We start from the raw sequence: 22,455 nt of genomic DNA, 5'->3' as shown, positions 1-22,455 counted from the left end.
CAATAGGAGTCTATAAAGTCCATAGGTATAAAGTGCATAGAGCAATGAAAGCGCAAGCATGAAGGATCACAGGTGCGACTTATGGGGACCACCCTTGCTTGCCACCACCACACAGTCCCGGGAGAAGTATCTGAAATTCAGAATCACCAGACGCCTATGCCTAACCACTCTCATGGACTAGCCAACAACAGCATATAGTAAAATCGGGTTTCCTCCAGATCTCTGATTTGTGCTGCAAAGACTCCTCTGGAAGATTTCCTGGTAAATTTATAGTGCACTCCAGTGAGTGTCAGGCCCACAGACTGTACTGTGCCCACTGCCCACCACTCATATAGGGTGGCACAACACCTTGCAGATAAAAAATTAATTTCATTTTACCTCTGTAATATATTGCAGTTGCCTGCCAGTGAGTATCAGGTACACAGACTGTACTGTGCCCACTGCCCACCACTCATATAGGGTGGCACAGCACCTTGCAGATAAAAAAGTAATTTAATTTTTCCTCTGTAATAGAATTGCAGTTGCCTGCCAATGAGTGTCAGGCCCACAGACCGTACTGTGCCCACTGCCCACCACTCATATAGGGTGGCACAGCACCTTGCAGATAAAAAATTAATTTAATTTTTCCTCTTTAATATAATTGCAGTTGCCTGCCAGTGAGTGTCAGGCCCACAGACTGTACTGTGTCCACTGCAAATGGACTGTTTGTGGTTGTTTGCGGTGCGTTAAACAGGGAGTTTGGTCTGTCACTGTGAAGCGGGCGTAACCCTTACACTACCTGATCGATACAACATCATACCTGATCGTATACACACACTGGATGTTTTAAAGCACGTTATTCCAAACAATTTAGGAATGTTAGGTGATTTATGCCTTTTATGGATTGAAAGGAAAAGGGGAACAGTAATAAGCCCCTTTTTCTTCATGGGAGAGTGGCTGGGGAAATAGGTAGAATAGTTCATAAGGTAATTCTCCCTCCTTTTCTCCTCAGGTAAAGAGGGAGGGACTCCTAAGGTATCCTGAGGGAATAGAAATAGTGGGCGTGGTGTTGCAGGGGTCAGAGCACCTATAGGAATAGGTATAGGGTAGAAGTTTCTAGAGCCCTCTGAGCCCCTATATAAGGTAGAGCTCTCCTCAGAGGGGCTCATTCGCCTCAGAAGATTTAGCAGTGTGAATTCAGGAGCTGCCAATTTGGAGTATAGGAGACTTCTGAGGCGAGAGGATGAGCCTATTGAGACAAATTATAGAAAGAGCAGGGGAGGACGGTGGTGAAGAGTGGTTACGAATGTGCTTAAGCTTACCAAGGAATGCGAGACAAGCAGCCGGTGGAAATTCTGCTGCGGACGTGCGGGCGGAGGTGATTCCAGCTTTGAATGCCCCGCCGACGGAAGAAGATACGGCTGAGATGGAAGAAGGTCCGGGTCAAGTGGGAAGAAGCACCGTCATGTCGGAGGGACGGACGAAGAGGAAGAGAACGCCTGCCAGGCGGCACTCACAGTCACCAGCGAGACCTCCCGCGAGAAGGCCCGGGACCGGGACACAGCGCAGGCGCAGTGACCGGGAGTCAGCGTCATCAAGCGGCGCCGGGAGCGGAAGAAATGAGGAAGGCTCCGGTCGTGGAAGTCAAGCTCCGGTGCCGGAAGAGTCTCCGCGGCAAGAGATACAGGGCGGGAGCGGAAGAAGAGCTGAAGAGCCGGCGGTGGAAGGTCAAGCAATCCCGGTGGTCGGGGAGGAGCTGGAGGAGAGACTACAAACACAGCAGAATAATGAGAATGGTGAGTGGACAACGCTGCCAATTCTCTCCAATATATCTGAAATGTTATTTAAATTGTCTAGAGATGTTAGGGAGCTGCAGCAAAACAGTAGATTGGTTCAGAATAGCCAGGTTGCAGAGCCAGCTTTGTCAGCAGCAGAAGTATGGGCGCCACCTTGTGGGGGCTTAGCTAAAGACAGGAGCATGCAGGAGAGTATGGTGGATTTAGTTGAATTAGATGGTAGACAGGTGGCAAGGTCACAAAATATTCCTGAAACATGTCTTAAAGAAGCTATACCTTGTGAGGTGTCACCGCTGGGCTTCCATCTTTCACAGGGAATAAAAGAAAAGATTTGGAGAGGTGAGTTTATGGATATACTATCTCTTCTGCCATCAGCTAGAGAATTTATTAATAAGAGTGACAAAAAAGATGATAAGTCAGAAGAGGATAGGAAAAGGCCTGTTGCTAAGAATTTTAACAATTGGCTGCAATCCTTTTTTATTTTTGCTGCAGTTCTTTGTGAGAAGTCACCTGAAAAGAGTGTTGGACTTTTCCAACACTTGGATATTATTTTAGAAGCGTACAAGAGCTTCAGTGGTTTTGGATGGTATAGTTACGATGAGGCTTTTAGACAGAAACTGTCAGTGCACAGGAATTTAAGATGGGGGATTAAGGACGTAGGATTGTGGCTTAACCTTTTTCTACCCCAGAAATCAGGTTATGTCAAGCAGCCTGGTCCCTCCTCGCAGCAGTCCACCACTACATATAGAAAAGGGATCTGCTTTAACTATAATGATGGACAGTGTAAATGGCCCCATACATGCCGATATAGGCATGAATGTGCATTTTGCGGGGGAAGTCACCCGGTGTCAAAATGTTTTAAGAAACTGTCCGCTAACAACCAACAGAACCTTCAAAAAGGCAACCTCCCCAGTGAAATTACAAAAAATGTTGCCCTACCTGTTAGTTTTCCCAGACAAGGTGAGGGCACAACTACTGTTTGAGGGCTTTGAGGAGGGTTTCTTGTTGCCCTCCTTTTCAGGTTTAGGTTGTAGGCAGTTTAACAATTTAAAATCAGTTGATCAGTTCCCTAGTGTGGTCCAAGCAAAATTAGATAGAGAAATTTTGGAAGGAAGGATGGAAGGTCCTTTTGTTTCACCTCCTTTTGAAAATTTTAGAGTTTCCCCATTAGGTATTGTCCCAAAGAAGGAGAAAGGTTCTTTCAGATTAATTCACCACCTTTCATTTCCCAAAGGGGAATCATTAAATGACCAGATAGACCCAAATTTAATATCAGTATCATATGCTTCATTTGAGGATGCTCTTGAAAAGCTTAGGGCTTTAGGTGCAGGGACTTTAATGGCTAAAGCGGACATAAAATCCGCTTTCCGTCTACTCCCCATTAACCCGGTTTGTTTTAACTCTTTGGGAATTTTCTTTAAGGACAAATTCTACTTTGACAAATGTCTCCCGATGGGGTGTTCAGTTTCATGTAAATATTTTGAAGATTTTGCTTGTTTTTTGGAATGGGTAGTGATGAAAGTCGCAGGTTCTAGCTTTATGATTCACTACTTAGATGACTTCTTGTTCATGGGTAAAGCAGAATCGTTAGAATGTCTTCAATTATTAAATACGTTTTTCAATATTTGTAGTAAGTTTGGAGTCCCATTGGCGGTTGAAAAGACGGTGTATCCCACCACATGTCTGGAGTTCCTAGGAATTACAATAGACACGGCGGCGCTGGAGTTCAGATTGCCGGAAGAAAAAATTCAAAGGATTAAAGGTATGTTAATTAATCTGGTTAGGAGAAAGAAAGTGTGTTTGAAAGAGATTCAATCTCTTTTGGGCCTACTGGCTTTCGCCTCAAGGATCATGCCGGTAGGAAAGGCATTCTCCAGGAGAATGTACCTGGCAATCTCTGGGCTAAAATCCCCTTTTTCACATATTAGGGTGACCAGCGATATTAGGGAAGACATGTTAGTTTGGCTTCAGTTTTTAGAACATTTCAATGGGAGGAGTTTATGGCAGAAGGAATTCATTATTGATGAAGAATTTTTATTATTTACTGACTCTGCTGGTTCGGTAGGCTTTGCAGCGATCTGGCGAAACCATTGGTGCGCAGATCGCTGGAGCCAAAGCTGGAGAGGAAAAGGTCTATTGAAAAATATAGTTCTTCTGGAGCTTTTTCCCATAATAGTCGCTCTGGAAATATGGGGAAAAGAATTTAGTAATAGAAGGATATTGCTTAGTACGGATAACAAAGGAGTAATGTACGCTATCAATTGTTTAACATCCAAGTCTCCACCAGTCATTGCTCTTTTGAGATATATGATTTATTTATGTTTGAAATATAATATATGGCTTAAGGCTCGACATGTGCCTGGTAAGAGCAATGACATGGCAGATGCGCTATCTCGCCAACAGATGAGCAGATTTTTCCAACTATTACCAGAGGCGGATCCAGTGGGTACCAAATTCCCAAGGAAGTTATGGGAGTTGATATAAGTCTGGTTACAGAGAATATCAAACACTCCATAGCCCCTTCGACCATGGCAGGTTACCAGTCAGCTTGGCTGATGTGGATTTCTTTTCTGAAGGAGCTAAAAGAAGATGAACATAATTTTTCTGAAGGACTTGTAATGTTGTTCTTAAATAGTTTATTCAAGAAAAATTACTCCTGGGCACACGTGAATAAAATCTTGGCCGGAGTTTCGTTTTTTCAAAAAATGAGAAATTTACCATCTTGTGTGTCGTTTTTTACAGTTAAGCAGGCGCTTAAAGGATATAGGAGGAGGAGTTATAGCAGTGATAAGCGTAGTCCAATTACACCAAAAATTCTTTTGGACCTATGTATGGCCACAGGTGAGGTTTGTTTTTCTGTTTTCGAAGCTGCCCTGTTTAAAGCAGCCTTTTCTCTAGCATTTTTTGGAGCTTTGCGGATTTCAGAGTTATTAAATATTTTAGGAAAGGAGGTAAGTCTGGAGGGTAACTTAGTGAGGATAAGGTTAAGAAGGTCAAAAACAGACCAGGTAGGTAAAGGATGTGTTATTTGTTTAAATGCTCTCAGTGGTTCTCTCATATGCCCAGTTAAGTCATTGCAACAGTATCTTGAGTTAAGACCAAGTTTTGGTGAAAAGGCTCTTTTTATTCATGCATCAGGTGCAAACTTATCTAAATATCAATTTAATAGCGTTTTCAAGAAATGTGTGGTCAAGCTAAATTTAACAGGAATGCATTTGACATCACACTCTTTTCGGATAGGGGCAGCCACTGAGGCATCTAGATTAGGATTGGAAGATTCAATAATAAAAAAGGTTGGAAGGTGGAAGTCAGATTGCTATCAATTATACATCCGACCTAATTCATTTGTTTGATTCTTTTCAGATGGAAAAAGGATCATTTGGATTGTCGGGCATTCGTATATCTTTTGGGCGTTCAAGAGGGCAAGACAGAGGGTTTACTCTGAGAATTTGGGAATGGATCCAGAGAAATTCAAAGTATACTGGTATGGTAGGAGGGGCATGGTTTGGGCTGACCTACTATTTGAGTTAAACAGGTTACAATCATTGTTTCCTCCTCCGGATGCACTTATCGTGCATTTAGGAGGAAACGATATTGGGCAGGAAAAAACTTTGGAATTGATTTTCAGAATCAGGGATGATCTTTTTAGTTTTGGGTTGTCGTCACCAAATACTGTTATTATCTTTTCTGAAATCGTTCAAAGACTGAGGTGGTTATTTTCACCTTATTTGAAGAGTTTTGAAAGGATAAGAAGAAGGATTAATAGGTCATTGGCTAAACTTTTGCCTAATATAGGTGTTATGTCTTTCAGACATAGGGAATTGGAAGGGGGTACGGAAGGATTGTACAGGGATGATGGGGTACATCTTTCCGAGATAGGATTGGATGTTTTTAACGCAGACCTGTCGGATTGTGTTGATATGGCCGCGGTGCGGGGTCGTTGGTGACAGAAGGGGTTAGTTTTCCCCCTTCTGTCTTTTGGAAGTTGATGCTTGAAATGTGATGTTATTTATCCGGCCTGAGCTGTGGTGGCTAGGCTGTTGAGTGTGTTTAAATTTTTAATTATATATTTATTTATTGAAGTTATTTTAAAATAAATAATAAACGGCCGCGGCCTATATATTTTCCAAATAATACAGGTGTCTGCTTCTTATTTTATTTACTTAAGTAAAAATGCTAAGTGGTTATTGAATCCTGCCTACTGTCCCATGAAAGGAAAAGGGGAACAGTAATAAGCCCCCTTTTCCTCATGGGAGAGTGGCTGGGGAAATAGGTAGAATAGTTCATAAGGTAATTCTCCCTCCTTTTCTCCTCAGGTAAAGAGGGAGGGACTCCTAAGGTATCCTGAGGGAATAGAAATAGTGGGCGTGGTGTTGCAGGGGTCAGAGCACCTATAGGAATAGGTATAGGGTAGAAGTTTCTAGAGCCCTCTGAGCCCCTATATAAGGTAGAGCTCTCCTCAGAGGGGCTCATTCGCCTCAGAAGATTTAGCAGTGTGAATTCCCCATCCCCCCCCCCTTTTTTTTGTCGCGGCTGTTAAAAATAAAAAAAAAAAAATAAATAAATAAATAAATATATATATAGATATATAATAAGTAAGTGGTGTCGTTTTTTGCTATAGCAAAAGGGCAATTTTATATGTTTATGAGTGGAAGTTGATGCTTGAAATGTGATGTTATTTATCCGGCCTGAGCTGTGGTGGCTAGGCTGTTGAGTGTGTTTAAATTTTTAATTATATATTTATTTATTGAAGTTATTTTAAAATAAATAATAAACGGCCGCGGCCTATATATTTTCCAAATAATACAGGTGTCTGCTTCTTATTTTATTTACTTAAGTAAAAATGCTAAGTGGTTATTGAATCCTGCCTACTGTCCCATAAAACCCGACTCTGCATCAACTACGTAATTTTCCATGGGAGTTTTGCCCGGATCCCCCTCCAGCATGCCACAGTCCAGGTGTTAGTCCCCTTGAAACAACTTTTCCATCACTATTGTGGCCAGAAAGAGTCCCTGTGAGTTTTAAAATTCGCCTGCCTATTGAAGTCTATGGCGGTTCGCCCGGTTCGCCCGTTCGCAAACATTTGCGGAAGTTTGCGTTCGCCGTTCGCGAACGGAAAATTTTATGTGCGTGCTATGGGTAACCCAGGGGAACCTGTCATCAGCAGCTTCCAAGGGAGTAGTGCTATATATATATATATATATATATATATATATATATACAGTGGGTACGGAAAGTATTCAGACCCCCTTAAATTTTTCACTCTTTGTTATATTGCAGCCATTTGCTAAAATCATTTAAGTTCATTCTTCTTCCTCATGAATGTACACATAGCACCCCATACTGACAGAAAAACACAGAATTTTTGACATTGTTGCAGATCTATTAAAAAAGAAAAACTGAAATATCACATGGTCCTAAGTATTCAGACCCTTTGCTCAGTATTTAGTAGAAGCCCCTTTTGATCTAATACAGCCAGGAGTCTTTTTGGGAAAGATGCAACAAGTCTTTCACACCTGGATTTGGGGATCCTCTGCCATTCCTCCTTGCAGATCCTCTCCAGTTCTGTCAGGTTGGATGGTAAACGTTGGTGGACAGCCATTTTTAGGTCTCTCCAGAGATGTTCAATTGGGTTGAAGTCAGGGCTCTGGCTGGGCCATTCAAGAAGAGTCACGGAGTTGTTGTGAAGCCACTCCTTCGTTATTTTAGCTGTGTGCTTAGGGTCATTGTCTTGTTGGAAGGTAAACCTTCGGCCCAGTCTGAGGTCCAGAGCACTCTGGAGAAGGTTTTTGTCCAGGATATCCCTGTACTTGGCCGCATTCATCTTTCCCTCGATTGCAACCAGTCGTCCTGTCCCTGCAGCTGAAAAACACCCCCACAGCATGATGCTGCCACCACCATGCTTCACTGTTGGGACTGTATTGGACAGGTGATGAGCAGTGCCTGGTTTTCTCCACACATACCGCTTAGAATTAAGGCCAAAAGGTTCTATTTTGGTCTCATCAGACCAGAGAATCTTATTTCTCACCATCTTGGAGCCCTTCAGGCGTTTTTTAGCAAACTCCATGCGGGCTTTCATGTGTCTTACACTGAGGAGAGGCTTCCGTCGGGCCACTCTGCCATAAAGCCCCGACTGGTGGAGGGCTGCAGTGATGGTTGACTTTCTACAACTTTCTCCCATCTCCTGACTGCATCTCTGGAGCTCAGCCACAGTGATCTTTGGGTTCTTCTTTACCTCTCTCACCAAGGCTCTTCTCCCCCGATAGCTCAGTTTGGCCGGACGGCCAGCTCTAGGAAGGGTTCTGGTCGTCCCAAACGTCTTCCATTTGAGGATTATGGAGGCCACTGTGCTCTTAGGAACCTTAAGTGCAGCAGAAATCTTTTTGTAACCTTGGCCAGATCTGTGCCTTGCCACAATTCTGTCTCTGAGCTCTTCAGGCAGTTCCTTCAACCTCATGATTCTCATTTGCTCTGACATGCATTGTGATCTGGAAGGTCTTATATAGACAGGTGTGTGGCTTTCCTAATCAAGTCCAATCAGTATAATCAAACACAGCTGGACTCAAATGAAGGTCTAGAACCATCTCAAGGATGATCAGAAGAAATGGAAAGCACCTGAGTTAAATATATGAGTGTCACAGCAAAGGGTCTGAATACTTAGGACCATGTGATATTTCAGTTTTTCTTTTTTAATAAATCTGCAACATTGTCAACAATTCTGTGTTTTTCTGTCAGTATGGGGAGCTATGTGTACATTCATGAGGAAGAAGAATGAACTTAAATGATTTTAGCAAATGGCTGCAATATAACAAAGAGTGAAAAATTTAAGGGGGTCTGAATACTTTCCGTACCCACTGTATATGAAAATTACATAGGGAAAGTGCAAAACCCCTTATATACATGAGATTTTCTCCCACTACCTAGTATCTAATGAGCATTGTATTAACAACATAACTTTTAGCATCTGGTCAGGTAAACAATGAGATCTGTCACAGCTGTCTCTGTCCAGTGATCAAAATAACATATAATTAGAAGGATAATTATAACCTAGAACAGAGCTCTTTAATTATTAAAAATCACTTAAAATGTGGAGCACTGGCCTGCATCCTTTTACAGACACCATTCACAATGAATCTTTCATTAACCATCTGAGCAAGCCGATCATAAACGTTGGATGACATTTGCTTGATTAGACTGTTTTTGCATGGACTGAATAATGGGCCATACACACTATAAGATTTTCTGAAGACTTTTTCCTTTAGATTTACCAAAACCATATAATATGAGGTCAAACCTAAACACTTTCAATTTGTATGCAATCTGGCAGGCCCTTGCACTACATAGAAAAGGTAAATCTGAAGGAAATCTAACCACAAAAGTTGGATAGTGTGTATCCAGCTTAATGGTCTTATGCCCCGTACACACGTGCAGATTATCTGAAGACTTTTGTCTTCAGACTTACCTTTTCTATGTAGTGCAAGGGCCTGCCGGATTGCATACAAATTGAAAGTGTTTAGGTTTGACCTCATATTATATGGTTTTGTTAAGTCTGCAGAAAAAAGTCTTCAGATAATCTGCACGTGTGTACGGGGCATTATGTGGCTGCCAGCTACAAGTTGGCCATGCCAACCCTTGGGGGAGAAAGGCCGATCTTACAGGTTTAAAAGTTTTGGCCGATTTTTATCATTCTCTCTAACCAGGAACTCTCTTGCCTGCTGTTGTTTCCTTACCAGCTAATCATATATGTTTAGAGAACAGCAGCCAGATTGGGCATGTGATATTGCTTTCTTGCCACACATTGCAGGTAATTGCTTAATTAAGCATTACATAATGATATTAGTCCATAAAGTAATGAATTATGCAGTCAAATTATAGTGCTAATAGTACAACTTATCTGTGACTAGAGTATGAAATGGTCTAATCATATCACAGGGCCATAGGGCCTAAAACTGTGGCTTCTACAGGAGCAAGAAAAAAAAAAAAAAAAAAGATAAGTGTCCATTTTTCAATTTAAAGCATATTGTCTCTACTGACACTGTCCATACACCATCCTCTGCCCTACTGACACTGTCCATACACCATCCTCTGCCCTACTTACACTGTCTCTACTGCTCTACTGATTGACAAGATCCACTGCTCTACTGAAACATCCATTGCTCTACTGACTGACAAGATTCTCTGCCCTACTGACACCATCCTCTGCCTTACTGACACTATCAACTGCTCTACTGACACTACACTGTCCACTGCCTTACTGACACCATCCTCTCCCCTACTGACACTGCCCACAGTCCTGACACTGTCCACACACCATCCACTGCCCTACTCAGGGCCAGATTAACGTAGGGGCTATTGGAGCTGCAGCTCCAGGCCCTTACCTTTATATAGGCCCCAGGTTGGCCATATTCACTGTTACCGCTTTTCTGTCACTTGTAAACACAGAAGTCTGGCTTCTATGCTCGCTTCCCCAGGCAGCTCCCTCAGAACCTCCCCACACAGCATGAAGGCCAGACAAGGAGGGACAGTTGCCGATGCATGGATGTGTTTATGGGCTTCAGAGACAGCATCCCATGTGGAATTAGGCATGCATGGCTGCACCCTTCCTCCTCTGGGTGCATGCCAAGGCACGGCCCTTAAGGCCCTTCAAAATCCTCAGCACCAAGCCCATGATGCTCTTAATCCGGCCCTGGCCCTACTGACACCATCCACTGCTCTACCGATTGACAAGATCCACTGCCCTACTGACACCATCCTCTGCCCTACTGACACCATCCTCTGCCCTACTGACACCATCCACTGTCCTATTGACACCATCCACCGCTCTACTGATTGACAGGATCCACTGCTCTACTGACAAGATCCACTGCTCTACTGACTGACAAGACCCTCTGCCCTACTGACACCATCCTCTGCCCTACTAACACCATCCTCTGCCCTACTGACACCAACATCTCCCCTACTGACACTGCCCACAGTCCTACTCACACTGTCCACACACCATCCACTGCCCTTCTGGCACCATCCACTGCTCTACTGACTGACAAGATCCTCTGCCCTACTGACACCACCCTCCACCCTACTGACACCATCCTCTGTCCTAATGACACTGCCACTGCTCTACTGACACCAACCTCTCCCCTACTGACACTGTCCACTGCCCTACTGACACCATCCACTGCTCTACTGACTGACAAGATCCTCTGCCCTACTGACACCACCCTCCACCCTACTGACACCATCCTCTGTCCTAATGACACTGCCACTGCTCTACTGACACCAACCTCTCCCCTACTGACACTGTCCACTGCCCTACTGACACCATCCACTGCTCTACTGACTGACAAGATCCTCTGCCCTACTGACACCACCCTCCACCCTACTGACACCATCCTCTGTCCTAATGACACTGCCACTGCTCTACTGACACCAACCTCTCCCCTACTGACACCAACCTCTCCCCTACTGACACTGTCCTCTGCCCTACTGACACCATCCTCTGCCCTAGTGACATTGTCCACTGCTCTACTGACTGACGAGATCCTCTGCCCTACTGACACCATCCTCTGCCCTACTGACATCATCCTCTGCCCTATCTACACTGTCCACTGCTCTACTGACACCATCCACTGTCCGTCCATTGCAATACTGACACTGTCCACTGCTCTATTGACTGGCACTGTCCTCTTGTAAGGTAGGTCAAGATTCATATTTTTACAGTGACATTTGTTTTTTTTAATATATTTTTCTTAGTTTTCTTTAGGCTCCGTTCACATTATAGCGTATGGATCACGGGCAGAACTGCCGCGGTTCCGCCCGCGATCGGGAGATTATTGCAAATCGCGGGATGCCTGTGTGTTGCCCGTTGATTTGCAATAGACCCCCAAACGCTGAGCGATGTTGCCGCGATTTCCGCCTGCCAAATCGCGGTAACATCGCGCAAAAAAAATCGCGGGACGCAATACGATCCAAAGAAGCTCTTGTACTTTTTTGGTCGTATTGCGTCCCGCGATTTTTTTTTGCGCGATGTTACCGCGATTCGGCAGGCGGAAATCGCGGCAACATCGCTCAGCGTTTGGGGGTCTATTGCAAATCAACGGGCAACGCACAGGCGTCCCGCGATTTGCAATAATCTCCCGATCGTGGGCGGAACCGCCGCGGTTCTGCCCGTGATCCATACGCTATAATGTGAACGGAGCCTTACTGTTTAGTTAGGCCTTGCTAGATAATAAAAAAATAAATAAATAATAAATAAATAAATAGTGTTAACCCCCGGTGATCTTTGATCTCTTTAATGTTGTTCAGGTAGATCTCCGCCTCTCAAAGGTTGCATACCCCTGCACTAGACCTATTCAAGTGTTAAAAGTATAACTAAAGGCATAACTTTTTTTTTTAACATTTTGGACAGGGTGGGGAGTGATTGGAACACCTGTCAGGTTTTTATAGCTGTCTGTGCCCCGTTAGGGAGATTCACTTTCTCTCTATTTAATTGTCTTAGCGCCCATTACCACCAAAAGTGTAGGTGAAAGAAAATCCCAGAATTTGAATTGTCCCCAGAGTAGGAGTAGAAGAAATCTTCCAATGGGGACACTCGTTCTGGTAAACCAGGTGACAACCAGGGATTTCCTTTCCCTTGGAGGGATTTCTTCTTACTTCCTATTTCGGCTTTGGGACAGCAACTAAAGGGAAATCACCCTAATGGGACATAGATGCCAAAACAAAAAAATGCTGATGGGGTTTCCCTTAAGGCCCGTACACACGATAAGAAAATCTGTAGAGAAAATTCGTCCGACGACCGATCTGCCGATTTTCGGATTGTTAGTATGGTGCTTTCGACAGCCGACTCCGACTTTTCGGGCCAACAAAATCCTGGTGTGCAGGCTATATCATTTTTGTCGTCCATCAAAACAACGTCCGATTTTCGTCTCATTAGTACAGATTTAGATGGAAATAAATCTTAAGAACAAGACTAGGCATGCTCAGAGACAAAAGAACACATACAAAGCAATCCAACACATGACATCACTTCTGAAGTAGAATTCTGTCGTACGGGAAAATTTGTATGAAAATAACCTCTTCACTTTCCACATCAGACTAGCATGCCACAAAAAACGGACGACAGATCGTTCAATAATCTGATCGTGTGTACGGGGCTTTAAGCTGGCCACACATGGATCGAAATTCGGCCTGTTCTGCAGGAACCTGTCAATCCATGGATTGGCACCCTAATCTATCAATCAACTTGTGTACAACAAGCCTGTAGTTTATTTTCTGAACGATTAGTGCCATTGGCTATATCCGGCAACACTTATCATTGTGTTTTGTCGGCAGGGAAGGCTCCCAGTGCTCTCTGCCGCCAGCAGGACACAATAACACAGAGGGAAGGAAAGAAAATTGCATAATCGATGACCTGCCGAAAGCCTGCCATAGATGTTTCAAATCTTGGCTCAGCAAGGACCGGCCCAGATTTAAATCATGTATGGGCAAGCTAATTGTACCCAAGTTGATCCATCGATTGACTTGGGTACAACCAGCATGTTCGATTTTTAGGATGCGATTTTTGCCAGTGGCTATAGCTAGCAATATTCACTGTGTTCTACTCTCAGGGGCGACTCCCTGCGCCCCCTTCCTGGGAGAACACAAGAGCTCAGTGGCAAACATTCTTGTGATGGAACCAAGCGATTGTGTTTCCTGCAGGAAAGAAAATCGTATCATCTATGGTTGGCTTTAAGCCCCTTTCACGCTTGTACAACCTGAAAGATATTGGGGGGCACACCCTAAAACGCACATTTCTCAGGTTGGTGCTGCTAAAAGACCAATATACAAATTGAACAATATAATACCGCACACATACACAGAAATTTTTTTTTTTCAAATCTTGCAAGGCTATTTAAAAACACCTGCTCTTATAAAGTAAATATGGGGATTTGGTCACACCATATGGCCATACTTTGGTTAAGCCCACCACTACGTCAAAGTACCCCATTTTCAGTGGGTCCTACACTATTCATAGAGAAGATAATCCCACTTCTCAAAACCATAGGACAATACTCACTTCTGTCATGGAAGAAGTTTGCAGGCTACAGATTCCTCTGCTAAAGGCCCGTACACACGAGTCGAAATTCGGCCGGGAATTTTCATCCGACGACTGATCTGCCGATTTTCGGCTTGGTAGTATGGTGCTCTCGACAACCGACTCCGACTTTTCGGCCGAAAAAATTCTGCTGTGCAGGTTATAAAATTTTTGTCCACCGTCAAAATACGTCCGATTTTCGTGCAGTCAGTACAGATTTCGACAGGGAAAAATCTGATGAGCAAGACTGGGCATGCTCAGAGATGAAAGAACACAAAGAAAGCAAACCAACACATGACATCACTTCTGAAGTAGAATTCTGTCAGACGCCAAAATTAGTGTGCAGTTTAGAGCACATTCCAACCAACAGACACCACTCTGGACAAAAGACGAACGACCGGTCGGCGGAAATTCATTGCGTGTGTACGGGGTTTTTAACTGCAATGAATGGACACCTCCTGGAACTACTCACAGGTGGACAATGCTAATGAGGTTTTGGTGTGGGAGAGTGGGGTGCTCTGCCCATAAGTCTGGTCAGGACTATAATGAAACAAAAAAGATATTGGGGGGCACACTCTAAAACGCACACTTCTCAGGTTGGTGCTGCTACAAGACCAATATACAAATTGAACTTTTCCCATTACAGGAGTGAGTATTGCCCTATGGTTTCGAGAAGTGGGATTATCTTCTCTATGAATAGTGTAGGACCCACTGAAAATTGGTTACTTTGACGTAGTGGTGGGCTTAAGCACAGTATGGTCATATGGTGTGACCAAATCCCCATATTTACTTCATAAGAGCAGGTGTTTTTAAATAGCCTTGCAAGATTTGAAAACCAATTTTTTTCTGTGTATGTGTGCACTATTATATTGTTCAATTTGTACAACCTGAAAGTCGCACGACTTTGACGCGACTTCACGAATCTCAAGTTCCATCAAAGTGGGACCAAAGTTGGAAATCATGGGGTACAACTTGTCATGCGACTTTGCAGTCCCAAGTTGCAGGAGAAGTCGCACAAGTGTAAAAGGGGCCTTACTCTATCCAAAATAAGGAAAAACGTCTTATTTTGAGTTCTTCTGTAACCCTTGCAGCGTATTTGTCTTTTTCCTGCTGCTTTCAGAATACAATAGAGCAGCGGGAGGGATTCCCCTATCAACAATGACTGTGTTGATATGAGAGATTATCTTTGAAGGAAATAAAATCGCATACTGTATGGCTTGCCTAAGTAAACATTCCTGTATTTCTAGGTTAGTTCAGGTATCACTTGCCCTAGAGCTGATAAGCAGAACATGGGAATGGCTGGTGACATCAGCAGCTAATGTGACAGGTGTAGTGTGACAGGTCTGTTGGTGACAGTGACTGTACAGAGCATGACATTGCAGCACATCGGCCAGGAGGGGTCGCCCTGTGGTCACACAGCTGACAGGAGGCGTGGGAAGGAGGAAGCATGGAAAGTAAATGATCGCAGCAGTAACAGCAGCAGGCTGTACAATAGACGGTGTCATCTCAGCCCTTCCTCAGTGACACCTGCTTCTCATGCTACCCAGGTCTGTGTACAGCTTCTCCTCTACTGGACCTCTGCTGTCATTCTGATCGCCTTGTGGAAGGATCGCCTAGATCATTTGTGGAGTGTGCCTATTACCTATAGGATGGATCTGAGTCATCGGACGTGTAGGACAGTGATGATCGGCTTCTTGTTGCTGGTGGCAGGTAATGGAGTGTAATGTGGTCATGTAGTGTGCTGTGGGACTTCCTGCAGGCTCACAACTTGTTGTCAGTGTGGAGTGATGAGAGCAGGTGGTGAGCGATCACTGATGGGGGATTGGTGCCAGTGCCATGATCACATGTATTATTAGAATTCACAAACTGGGGGCAGGACCTTTAATTTTTATTAGGGATCTGTTACACACCACTACCCCCAGAAAAAAAAAAAACTTTTTAATTCTCTAATCTTTTTAAATATGAAGCTGGCCATACATTATCCAATTTACATTCAACTATGTAGTACAGAGTTTCTCAACTAGTGTTCCTCCAGACGTTGCTAGGGTTTCCTTGAGTAATGGGCAATTTCTGCCTCTCGGATAAGTTACACTGATACTATTGATCTTTTTAGCTCTCTGTATGGGTCCTTTCACACGGGCGATGAGCCCGGCACACTCAGTTTTTCTCAGCGGGGATCGATCTGCCGATCCCCCGCTTAGCAGGCGGATGACAGGTCCGTCTCCACTTACTTTGCAGAGACGCAGCTGTCAGAGCCCCCCGCTCTCTTCTATGGGAAATCGGATGAGAACGGACCGCCTGTCCATTTTCATCCGATCATATCCGATCCAATCCGATCCTCCAGACGGATGGAAAATAGGGTTTCCATCCGTCCGGATTTCACGGACAGGATCGGATCAGATAGCAGCGGGTGTCAGCGGACATGTCACCCCACATGTCATAGGGGTGCATGAAGCATCTGATCAGGTCTGCCTGAAAAACTGACAGATCCGAAAGCCCGTGTGAAAGGGGCCTAAAGCCTCGTACACACGCAACAAATTTCCGCCGACCGGTTGTCCGTCTTTTGTCCAGAGTGGTGTCTGTTGGTTGGAATGTGCTCTAGACTGCACACAAATTTTCCCGCACGACAGAATTCTACTTCAGAAGTGATGTCATGTGTTGGATTGATTTGTATGTGTTCTTTCATTTCTGAGCATGCCTAGTCTTCCTCATAAGATTTTTCCCCATCAAAATCTGTACTAATGAGACGAAAATGGGACGTTGTGTTGACGGTCAACAAAAATTTTATAGCCTGCACACCAGGATTTTTTCAGCCGAAAAGTCGGAGTCGGTTGTCGGAAGCACCATACCAACAAGCCGAAAATCGGCAGATCGGTCGTCGGATGAAAATTCCCGGCCGAATTTCCACTCATGTGTACGGGGCTTAAGTGGGGAATTCTACCCAATGTCCACAAGTGTAAGGAGCATTCCTTCCACTGACCATCTCACGAATGCATCATGAGTTGTAGCTATAGATATTTTTAGCAGGGGTTCCCTGAGACCAGAAAGTTATTTCAAGGGTTCCTCTGTGTTGAAAATGTTGAGAAACACTGATGTAGTACAAGGGCCTGTCTGATTGCATACAAATTAAAAGTGTTTAGGCTTGACCTCATACCCTATGGTTTTGCTAAATCTAAAGGAAATTTTTATTACCACTGCAGCTCCGGAAGATTTACCCCCCTTCGTGACCTGGTCATTTTTTTGTGATATGGTACTGCGTTGTTATAACTGACAATTGCACAGTTGTGCAACGCTGTACCCAAATAAAATGTCCCTTTTTTTCCCCCACAAACAGCTTTCTTTTGGTGGTATTTACCGGTAATCACCTCTGCAGGTTTTATTTTTTGCGCAATAAACAAAAAAAACGCTGACAATTTTGAAAAAAAAAAAAAAACATTTTTAACTCTCTGCTTTAAAACATATCCAATAAAAAAAATGTAAAAAACGTAATTTCTTCATTAAGGGCTCTTTCACACGGGCGATCCGATCAGATCCGCCTGTCAGTTTTTTAGGCGGATCTGATCGGATCCTCCATGCAGCTCTATGGGACAGCGGGTGTCAGCGGAGACATCTCCGCTGACACCCGCTGCCATCCGCATCCGATCCTGTCCGTGAAATCTGGACGGATGGAAACCCTATTTTTCCATCCGTTCAGTAATCAGAGCGGATCGGATCTGATGAGAGCGGACAAGCGGTCCGCTCTCATCCGATCCCCCATAGAGGGCAGCGGGGGCTGAGACACCTCCCTCTCCGCTCTGCAAGCGGAGACGGAGCTGTCATCCGCCTGGCTCAGCGGGGATCGCGGATCGATCCCCGCTGAGCAACACGGATCCGCCTACGGAGGCGGACCGTGTGAAAGAGCCCTAATATAGGCCAATATGTATTTTGCTACATATTTTTGGTAAAAAAAAAAATCCAGATAAGAGTATATTGATTGGTTTGGGCAAAAGTTATAGCACCAACAAACTATGGGATATAGTTATGGAATTTGTATATATATTTTTATTTATTTTACTAGTAATGGCGGCGATCAGTGACTTATAGCGGAACTGCGATATTGCAGCGGACAATCCAACACTAACTGACACATTTGACACTTTTTTGGGAACCAGTGACACTAATACAGTGATCAGTGCTAAAAATATTCACTGTCACTGTATTAATGACACTGGCTGGGAAGGGGTTAACATCAGGGGCGATCAAAGGGTTAAATGCGTACCTAGCTGGTGTTTTTTTTACTGTGGGGAGGTGCTTTTACTAGAAGCAGGCATAGATCCATGTCCCTGCTTTGCAGAAACACAGGATCCATGTGCTTAGTAAAAACAGAACACAAAAAACATTGTTAGGCACATTAGTACAGTGACAGTCTATAGTGTTAGCACTGATCACTATTACTGTCACTGGGATGTCAGTGGCAGTTAGTCAGTTCCCCCAGCTACAGTTTGTGTCAGATTGCCTGCTGCACTATCACAGTCCCACTTTAAGTTGCTGAACACCGTCATTCGTAATATATATAAAAAAAACTGAATATATATACAGTACCATAGTTTTAAGGACTCTAGAACTTATACACAAACCTATCAAAATACACTTATTGGGATTTTGGCCAAACTTTATGAAGATTTTTTTTTATTTATTTTTTATTGGATATGTTTTATAGCAAAAAGTAAAAAATATGGCTTTTTTTTTTTTTCCAACATTTTTGGTCTTTTATGGTTACATAAAAACCCCAGCAAATATCAAATATCACCAAAACAAAGCTCTATTTGTGTGAAAAAAAAATTATTTCATTTGTGTACAGCGTTGTATGACCGCGCAATTACCAGTTAAAGTAGTGCAGTGCTAAATAGCAAAAAATGGCCTGGTCATGAAGAGGGTAAAATCTTCCGGAGGTCAAGTGGTTAAAGTGATTTGTATATTCTAAGGGGTAAAAATCGCACTGGAATAGCACCACAGTAGTACAGGAACCATTTCCAAAATCCCACTATGCTCAGTCACCTTGCTGGGAATGGACACCATTGAAAGCAATGTGATTTCCCTTTTCATGCATTTAGTGCCACTCAAGTTGTGTCTGAAATTTCACTGGCACTGATATGAACCCTAATACAAACACTGAGACTATAAGTGCACGATCGCCCGCATGTTATACACTTCACACTACCACTGTAATAAATATAAAACCTTTCTTTCTTTTTTTTTTTTTTTTTTAATGCTCCAACATGGCTTTGGCTGTAAAGGTGGCCTTCAATTTTTCTTTTATATTCAGGCAGTGTGTATTTCAATCACAACTATTGAATCTGCAAACAACTGAATAGCCATAACTTCCCTTCCTATTGATTTAGACTCAATTTTGATCAGTTGATCAGGGTGAAATTTTATCAATCATTTTGCATCGGTTGGCAGCATTGAGAAACTTTTTTTGAGAATACGATCATTTTTCGATTGATCAAATTATGAGATTACGTGATGGAAACAGATGCGATTGATATTTTAAAATCATAAGTTATGATTGTACATTCATTTTTTGATTGAAATTCACTTCCCTGTGTGTGGCATATCGATCTAATGGGTTGTTGATTACAGATTGATTTGTTCTTTTGGAAGTGATGGATTGGAGAAGAGATCAGTATTTATCAAAGCATGTATTATGGCCACCAATAAACTGACCTAGATTAAGCCTTGAATTATTATTATTATTTTTTTTTACTAATGTATTAACTTTTTTTTACAACTTTGTTTACTTTTTCGAACCATCCTCCTACTCTGCATATCTAATGATATCTATTATACAAAATTAAATTATTTTAAATATGATCATACCATTGATAGATTTGCTGCCCAATCGGAATTAAAAAATCATTCTGTGCACCATACACCTAAAGTGGCTCTAAAGGCAAAAGGTTTTTTTTTTTTACTTGTGTCGGTCACACTTGTGCGATGCGGGAAGGCTGCGAATTTGCAGCCTGTTCCCGCATCGCAAACGCACCCCTGGCAGTTTACACTGCCATATGTGATACGCTGGGGGTGTCAATGAAATGTTAACGACACCCCCAGTTTGATCGCATATCGCAGTGCGATCTTTACAGTTCGCACAGGATCGGATCGCACAAGTGTGAACCACTGTGTGATCCGATCCTGATGCGGCTGCCAAAAAGGGTCCTGTGCGACTTTGGTGCGGGTGCAGTGCGAATTTAGCCATACAAAGTGTATGGCTGAATTCGCACCGCACAGCCAATCGCATGTAATGAAGGAGCAGTGCGCTCCGATATTACATGCGATCACCGCAGCCGCAAGATTTTGAACCGGCACTGAAGTCTCGTTTTGTTTTTGGTTAAAAATAACAAACATGTTATACTTACCTCCTCTGTACAGTGGTCTGAGCCTGGATCGCTCCTCTTTTCAGGTCCCTGGCTGGAGCTCCTGGCCCCTCCCTCCTGTCGAGCGCCCCCACAGCAGGCAGCTTGCTTTGGGGCACCTGAGCCGAGCTGCAGCTCCGTGTATCCATTCAGACACGGAGCCATGACCTAGCCCGCCCCCTCTCTCTCCTCATTGGCTCACTGAATTTGATTGACAACAGCAGGAGCCAATGGCGCCGGGCTGCTGTCTCATACAATGAAGAGAGAGAGTCTTGGGCAGCAGAGACACTCCTGCAATATTGCTGGATAGAGATGGGCTCAAGTAAGTATTAGGGGGTGCTGTCTCTTACCATCTCTTGTATGATATCTGCAGTCTCTGACCATCTCTTGTATCACGTCTGCAGTCTCTGACCATCTCTTGTATGATATCTGCAGTCTCTGACCATCTCTTGTATCACGTCTGCAGTCTCTGACCATCTCTTGTATCATGTCTGCAGTCTCTGACTGTCTCTTGTATGATAACTGCAGTGTCTGACCATCTCCTCTATAACATCTGCAGTCTCTGGCCATCTCTTGTATTATGTCTGCAATCTCTGACCATCTCATGTATGATATCTGCAGTCTCTGACCATTTCTTGTATATCTGCAGTCTCTGACCATTTCTTGTATGATATCTGCAGTCTCTGACCATCTCATGTATGATATCTGCAGTCTCTGACCATCTCTTGTATGATATCTGCAGTCTCTGACCATCTCTTGTATGATATCTGCAGGCTCTGACCATCTCTTTTATATCTGCAGTCTCTGACCATCTCTTTTATGATATCTGCAGTCTCTGACCATATCTTGTATGATATCTGCAGTCTCTGACCATCTCTTGTATGATATCTGCAGTCTCTGACCATCTCTTGTATGATATATGCAGTCTCTGACCATCTCTTGTATGATATCTGCAGTCTCTGACCATCTCTTGTATGATATCTGCAGTCTCTGACCATCTCTTGTATGATATATGCAATCTCTGACCATCTCTTGTATGATATCTGCACTCTCTGACCATCTCTTGTATGATATCTGCAGTCTCTGACCATTTCTTGTATGATATCTGCAGTCTCTGACCATCTCTTGTATGATATATGCAATCTCTGACCATCTCTTGTATGATATCTGCAGTCTCTGACCATTTCTTGTATGATATCTGCAGTCTCTGACCATCTCTTGTATCATGTCTGCAGTCTTTTTACTATACCCTGTTGTGTCTGTCGTCTCTGAGACTGAATATTCACTCAGTTCTTTGTGCAGGCCTTTGTTGGTGGCCACACATGCTTTGAACTGATGTGCATAAAATGAAGCCAAGGAAAATGAACCTGGCAGCGAATCCAGATTTACCTTTCATCTTCTGATCATCGGGAACATAAGCAATAGAATCTGATTGGTTACCTTACAGCTCTGTTTTTCTCAAGTTGCTGCGGGTTTTTCAGAGGTGTGCCTGTCAGACTGTTAGGAAGATTTATCTACTTTCCTTCCTGGCTACTCAGAGCAAATAAAAGGAGAAATGAAACTAGTCAGGAGTCGCATTCACTTAAAGAGCCCAGCGTTGAGTAGCTGCTACTTATATATACAATATAATTCATTTACTAGGTTTTATTTACACATTATTTCAGTGTTATTCTACAGCTTTTTTCCAAACATTTTAACAAATGAATGATCGTGGGTGTCCTTGAATACAGAAAATGTGTTTGTTAACCACTTGCCGACCGCCAGCAGTACATATACTGCAGCAGGTTGGCTCTATTGCGCAAAACGACGCACCTGCACGTCATTTCGGGAAATAGCCAGCAGGGGGGGGGGGGCGCGATGTCCGCTGGCCAACCGTGATTGTTCCCCAGAGAGTACACAAGGGTACACAAGGGATGAACACAGGGATCTTGTGTTCCTGCTATTTGGGAACATGGATCTCTGTGTTCATCTAGTGAGTCCATCCCCCACACAGTTAGAAAGTTCCCCCTAGGGACACATTTAACCCTTTGATCGCCCCTGGTGTTAACCCCTTCCCTGCCAGTGTCATTAGTACAGTAACCGTGCATATTTTTAGCATTGATTACTGTAGTAATGTCACTGGTCCCCTCAAAAGTGTCAGTTAGGTGTCCGATCTGTCCGCTGCAATATCGAAAATCCCGCTATAAATCCCTGATCGCCGCCATTACTAGTAAAA

General features: G+C 43.5%; 1 protein-coding gene across 1 annotated transcript in view; it reads left to right on the top strand.

The window, feature by feature from the left end:
* Positions 1–15,215: 15,215 nt before the first annotated feature.
* The window catches only part of PARM1 (prostate androgen-regulated mucin-like protein 1), a gene marked incomplete at its 5' end in the record, with an annotated part of 131,194 nt that continues 123,954 nt past the window's right edge, over positions 15,216–22,455 (top strand). Inside the window, one exon of the mRNA XM_082243569.1 lies at positions 15,216–15,555. Within this exon, the coding sequence (XP_082099695.1) occupies positions 15,216–15,555 (340 nt within the window). The remainder of the gene's footprint in view (positions 15,556–22,455) is intronic.

Source organism: Pelophylax lessonae, assembly GCF_965119305.1.
Source record: "Pelophylax lessonae genome assembly, chromosome: 1".
NCBI lineage: Eukaryota > Metazoa > Chordata > Amphibia > Anura > Ranidae > Pelophylax > Pelophylax lessonae.
Note: the sequence above shows the minus strand (reverse complement) of the source record. Positions and strands in the feature narration are given on the sequence as shown.